This window comes from Dipodomys ordii, unplaced genomic scaffold (genome assembly GCF_000151885.1).
Source record: "Dipodomys ordii isolate 6190 unplaced genomic scaffold, Dord_2.0 Scaffold26, whole genome shotgun sequence".
NCBI classification, from domain to species: Eukaryota; Metazoa; Chordata; class Mammalia; order Rodentia; family Heteromyidae; genus Dipodomys; species Dipodomys ordii.
In genome coordinates, this window is record NW_012267242.1 from 8,108,799 (window position 1) to 8,114,711 (window position 5,913).

A 5,913-nucleotide genomic window follows, 5' to 3' on the forward strand; every position below is an offset into this window, starting at 1 on the left:
CACACACACACACACACACACACACACACACACACACACACACACACACACAACATGTATCTTTATTTGGAAAATTTCCCGACAAAATTAATTAACTACAGAGAATTCTTTCTATATGATAGCTAATTATTCATTTCACCTTGCTCTGAATATTTGAAATGTCCTTTTGGGTTCTATAGTGTGAAATACCTGCATAAGCAAAATTCAGTAAAGTAAATTCATTTAACAAATATGTGTTAATATCTACTCTGGGCCCAGCATAATTCAGGATGGCTGAGATATGACAGGAAATGAAATAGACCATTTTAAATCTGGCCCTCCTGGAGGTGTATATTCAGACTGTGATAGGTATAGGAAAAATACAGAGTAGGTAAGGAGATGTGGTCCATGGTAAGATTGGACTCAGGATGCAACAGGAGGCCTCGGGGATGAAATAAACTGTAAAGGAATTAGCCATCTGCAGCCATCTGAGGAGAGGCATTCATGGCAGAGGGAACTGCCTGTGCAGAAGACTGAAAACAAGAGCATAGCCCCTGTGGTCAAGGAATAACAGCCTGTGTGGTCAAGGAATGGCGTGGAGGTCAGTGAGTCCAGGCAGGAGTGAGTAGGGTGGAGAATAATAGATGAGGATGTGAGGGGGCAGTTGGGGGAAGTCGTGTGCAGCCCGGTAGTCTGTTGTAAGGATGACTTTAATAAAGTGGGAAATTATTGGAGGTTATCGATACATGCTGTGTGATATGACTTCTTCACATAATTGCAATGTAGCGTTCTTTCTTTCTCATTAATATGAGGTATAAACAGTGCTCTTTCCCTGAATAGGCATTTCATCCTCCTGCTTGAGAAGGACAGAAAAAAAAAAGAATTTTTTTCTTGGTATTTTAAAATTGTGTTTCACAAACAAAATACTAGTGTTTTTTCAGCTTTGTGCATGTGCGTCTGTATTCGGAAAATGGAGAATCTGTTTTTACAAACTTGAAGAAGGAAATGCAGAAAGAACGTGGAAAAACTACTAAGCTGTTCGCATTCAGCTACAAATTGGTTTTCCCAAAGAAAAGACACTAATTTGGGGATGGGAATATGGCTCAAGTGGTAAAGAGCCTACCTAGCAAGCACAAAGCCCTGAGTTCAAACCCTAGCCCTCCCCTCCCCCATAAAAAAATACTACTTTATAGTGAAGATACTAAAAGTCAAAAGAGTTCATGTTTTTGCAACTATACAATAAAGAACTCTTTGTATCTGTCTTAGAGTAGACTACAGATTGGGTGCTTTTGTTAGGCACTGAATTACAATTATCTAGATATGAAATGTTTTGCTATCTTTGCTGAGTGGAATTTTTGTTTTTATTCTTCGCCTTTGCTCTCCTTTTCCAGAAGCACAACAGGGGAACCCAAAGAAAGAGACAAAGAAGAGGGCAAAGATTCCAAGCCACGTTCTTTGCGGTTCACGTGGAGTATGAAAACCACTAGTTCAATGGACCCTAATGACATGATGAGAGAAATCCGGAAAGTGTTAGATGCAAATAACTGTGATTATGAACAAAAAGAGAGGTTTTTGCTTTTCTGTGTCCACGGAGATGCAAGACAAGACAGCCTCGTGCAGTGGGAGATGGAGGTTTGCAAGTTGCCACGACTGTCACTTAATGGAGTCCGTTTCAAGCGAATATCTGGGACATCTATTGCCTTTAAGAACATTGCATCCAAAATAGCAAACGAGCTTAAGCTGTAAAGAAATCTAAATTTACAGGACCAGGGAAGATGCACCCATGTCTGAGGTACAGTTTTTGAATGTACTGGTAATGCCTAAAGTGGTCTGCCTACGAACCTCCCTGTGTAGAATTGCCCTTAATGCAATAAGGTTATACATAGTTATGAACTTTAAAATTAAAGTCAGTATGAACTGTAATAAATATCTAGCATAAAAAGTAGGGTCACATGTACAGGTGAGTATACTGTGTATTTCTGTTCATTTTCTGTTCATAGAGTTGTATAATAAAATATGATTGCTTAAAAATTTGTACAGTTGTCTAGATTTCTGCACATAAATGTATGTTTAATGCTTTGAGTTGAAAAATCTCTTTTCTTTGTTATCTACAGTCTGGTGGGTTTTTTTTTAAATTCTTACCTCCATCATGCAATTTTGAAAATTGTGTCTAGGATGACAGAAATAGTCTCCACAGTTTTAGCATGAACTTTATAAAATTATTTTAAATCATATTTAAATTGAAACCAGAAGCTGATACATAGATCAGCTTTACTATACATGGAACTAATCTTGCTTATCTTTGCTCTTAGCCTTGTCCTTGAACAAGGTTTAGTTGAAAAGATACAAAATGTTTACAGTGTTGGCACTTAGACTTTTTAAAGTAAAGTACATGAAAATAAATAATAGCTTTGCTTTAAGCTAACTTAGAAGTACTGGGGGGGGGAAATTAAATCAATACCAGGTTTCTTTTGAACTTTGGAGTGTTTTCTGACCCACTGCTAATTATAGCAGTAAAATTGAAAAGAATCAATACTTCATCTGGCTGTGATAATGTACACTGTCACTTAGGTTTGCTGCCTTCAGAATACCGCAGTGTAATTGCGGAAATACAATAATATTGGGACTGTTTCATAGCACAAACTCATCTTTACAGTGTTGATCAATGCATCAGTTAAGAAATAATGCCACCTCAGGAATTAACTGGCATTGGGAACATTTGCCTCATTCTCCCCCCATCCTCTTCACCCATCCTTCTGCTGTAATATCTGTAAGTACTTAAAAGACTTGTGAGCAAACCATACTATTTATAACAGTGTATTATTGGTTTATGCTTGTGGGTTGTTCGGTTTGTTCCCATGTAACCCATTTGTTTTAAGTACTTTGCCAGATTTCTTGTGTTTATTCCCCATCTTCATGCCTATAATGTGCAGCTTCAAAATTGGGCATTTGCCTTCTTTTCTTTCATAACTAGTGATATGTGCTATGTAAAGCCACTAGTAAAGGTACATTTTAATACTTGTTATTTTATACTGAATTAGCCTTGGAGGTTGACTGTGCAATGTTATTTAATGTTGTAATTACTGTAATATCAACATATGGGCCCCATCTGCACACTCCTACATAATAGAAAGTGTATTTAAATTTTATCAGTTTAAAGAAAAATAAAGCTGTACTAAATGCTGTAACCTACAGTGGAAAGCTCTAAGTGTAGGTGATGTGCCATTCTGTAATGGCTTCCAGACTAAGGTGATTTTACCTTCTGTACCGTACTGTGATGTAGCTTTCTTCTGTAACATTCTGTTCTAAAATGAAGTGTATTCTTGCCTTAGCAAAGGGTGATGTTTGAGAAAACAAAGCAAAACTGTGTAGCCCCTTTTTAACTTAGTGTTCATTCAAAAGAGTTGATGCAAATCTTTATTCACTTTCACTGGTGCACACGGGAATTTTACTTGAACATTTCTCATAATAAAGCACTTGTCTTTTGCTCTTTATCAGAATGTGAGTTACCTGTTTGCTAGTACAAAACTATTCTGCATGGGGAGTTTCTTTTTTATGTTCTAAGTTTAGTTTGTGAGGGATGAAGCTATGTAGGTTTCTAAAATGTCATTACAAGAAAAAATGTTAATCTTTTTACAAAATTCCAACCATTGAAATACTTTTAAAAAATTAGAAATCATGCCATTTCAAACATAGAAAGCTAATTTTTTTAATGTTTCCTCTAGCCAATCTTCTGTTTTATGTAAAGGAATTTTACTTCTATAAACAGAGATGGACTCTTGATATTTACTTTATATATTCCATTTTATGTGTTTATGACAACATAAATTATTCTTTTGAAGCCTTAGAAGGATTGTAAGTATTTTTGCATAAATAACCATCAGTTATGTTCTCTGTGTTATCTATCAGTATTTCCTTGGCTTCTGGGGAAATACTATTTCATATAATGTCTCTTATATCCAGATAACTTTTGTAGAAACTGGGATACGTATCAACATCTGCAAATTCAGCAAAGAAAAACAGTATGATAAAATATACTCTAGAACCTTGATCCAGTAATATTATATCAGGTAGAATTTTATTTAAAACTTTAAGGCTTTATTCTGAGGTGGTTTCTGCCATAAGAACCATTTCATAAAGAGAACAACAAAAATAATAGAATGCATGAAGCATCTGTAGATTCATGATTCTATCAGCCTGCATAAAATAAGCAAGATGATCTGTGGGTATCAAGGTAGCTTAAGATATGTGATTGGTACCACTCCAAGATTTTGATCCATTTGGGAAGATAGACTGTAAACCTGTGTACAATAATGGAAGTGTGTGAGGAAACCCAGACAATAGATGCTGTGGAAATACACCCAATGTTACAGTGAGCAGCCAGATTCACAGAAGTTGATAACAGATTATACCAATGATGATTACAGCCTCAGCTTAGTCTTGCTAGAAGAGAGCAGTAAGCATCAATTGTAAAAGAGTAAATCATTAATTCAGCAAGCTTATTGGGATGAGTGTACATCAGATTCTAAGTTCTAGTAAAGTACTGATGAGAAAAATCTTTAATAGAAATTTCTAAGCTTGCTTAAAGCTAGAGTCAAGAAGATCTTTTTCACAGTTTATTAAGTTTTAAAAGTGTATGAAATAGCACACAGAGGAATGGTTAATACAGGATGAAAATGAATCAAGACATGAGTAGGATTTGAGAACTGTAAAAAAGGACAGGTGGAGAGACCTGGTGTCAGTGGCTTATGCCTATAATCCTTGCTACCTAGGACGCTGAGATCTGAGAATTGCATTTCAAAGGTAGCCTAGGCAGTCAAGTCCCTAAGAGTGTTATCCCCAGTTAACTACCAAAAAGCTGGACGTGGAGTTGTGGCTAAGTTGTACATCACTAGCCTTCAGCACAAAGGCTCAGTACCCTAAGTTCATAAGTTCAAATTCAAGTCCTGGGACCAGTCCCCTGCGCGCGCGCGCACACACACACACACACACACACACACACACACACACACACAAATAGACCACTGGATGGCTGAGGAAACTTCCTGACATTCAATATTTTAACTTGTATGTCAAGACGTTTACTTTCCTATAACATGGAGTAACAAATACTAGACTTACCCTCTCACCTAAAAACAATGAAAAGAACATATCAAATACATGCCATCACAGCTTCATCAAAATGAAAGCCATGTTTTCCAGATGCTGGATATCAGTCTGTGGAGGGAAGTGGGCCCCATGATTGACATGGTTCTCTGTCTTGAAAATACATACATTGTGTGACTGAAAGGGTGAACCTGAGTGAAGTCTAGCATTCTCCTTGATTAAGTCAACACAGAGCGACTAGGGAGGCTAGAGTCTGCAGGGCAGACTAGTAGAGGGAGAGGGCTATCCTAAAGTGTACTCCAGAGACCCGTGTACATGCATGTGGAAAACCTTGAGACAAGTGAAACACTTGAAGTATTAGAATAATCATCAGATCTCATGCAAAAGTAATGCCTGCGCCAACCAGAAAACCTCAGAAACCATGGGCCAGTGGGAATACTACTGGAAAGTTTGCCTCACTCATGGGACTGCAGTAGCCCTTGCCTTCATACTGTTATTCTGCTTAACAAAGCATTGTCTAGGAGCATTAATGTGTCTAAGTAATTCATTTGCCAGAAAAAAACCTGAAGAATAATTGTAAGAATATAAATGTACCTTAGAACAAGGCAACATTTGGCACATCTGTAGCATCCATTGGAGATTATTCTACATGCACATATGCAAGAAAATACAACCCCTAATGGGGGAAAGAGTCAATTTATAACTAACCCAGAAATGGTAGATGTGGGAAAGGTTAGTAGATTAGGACATTAAAACAATTATGACTGCATGTTCAGCAAGAGGAAAGATTATATTAAGTGGAGAAGTGAGTGATATGGAAAACAATTC

At 37.0% G+C, this 5,913-nt stretch overlaps 1 protein-coding gene across 1 annotated transcript in view; it reads left to right on the forward strand.

Moving 5' to 3' along the window:
• The window catches only part of Mark1 (MAP/microtubule affinity-regulating kinase 1), a 108,630-nt gene extending 105,157 nt beyond the window's left edge, over positions 1 to 3,473 (forward strand). Inside the window, exon 19 of the mRNA XM_013014988.1 lies at positions 1,371 to 3,473. Coding sequence (XP_012870442.1) covers positions 1,371 to 1,725 — 355 coding nt within the window. The 3' untranslated portion in view covers positions 1,726 to 3,473. The remainder of the gene's footprint in view (positions 1 to 1,370) is intronic.
• The last annotated feature ends 2,440 nt before the right edge of the window (positions 3,474 to 5,913 follow it).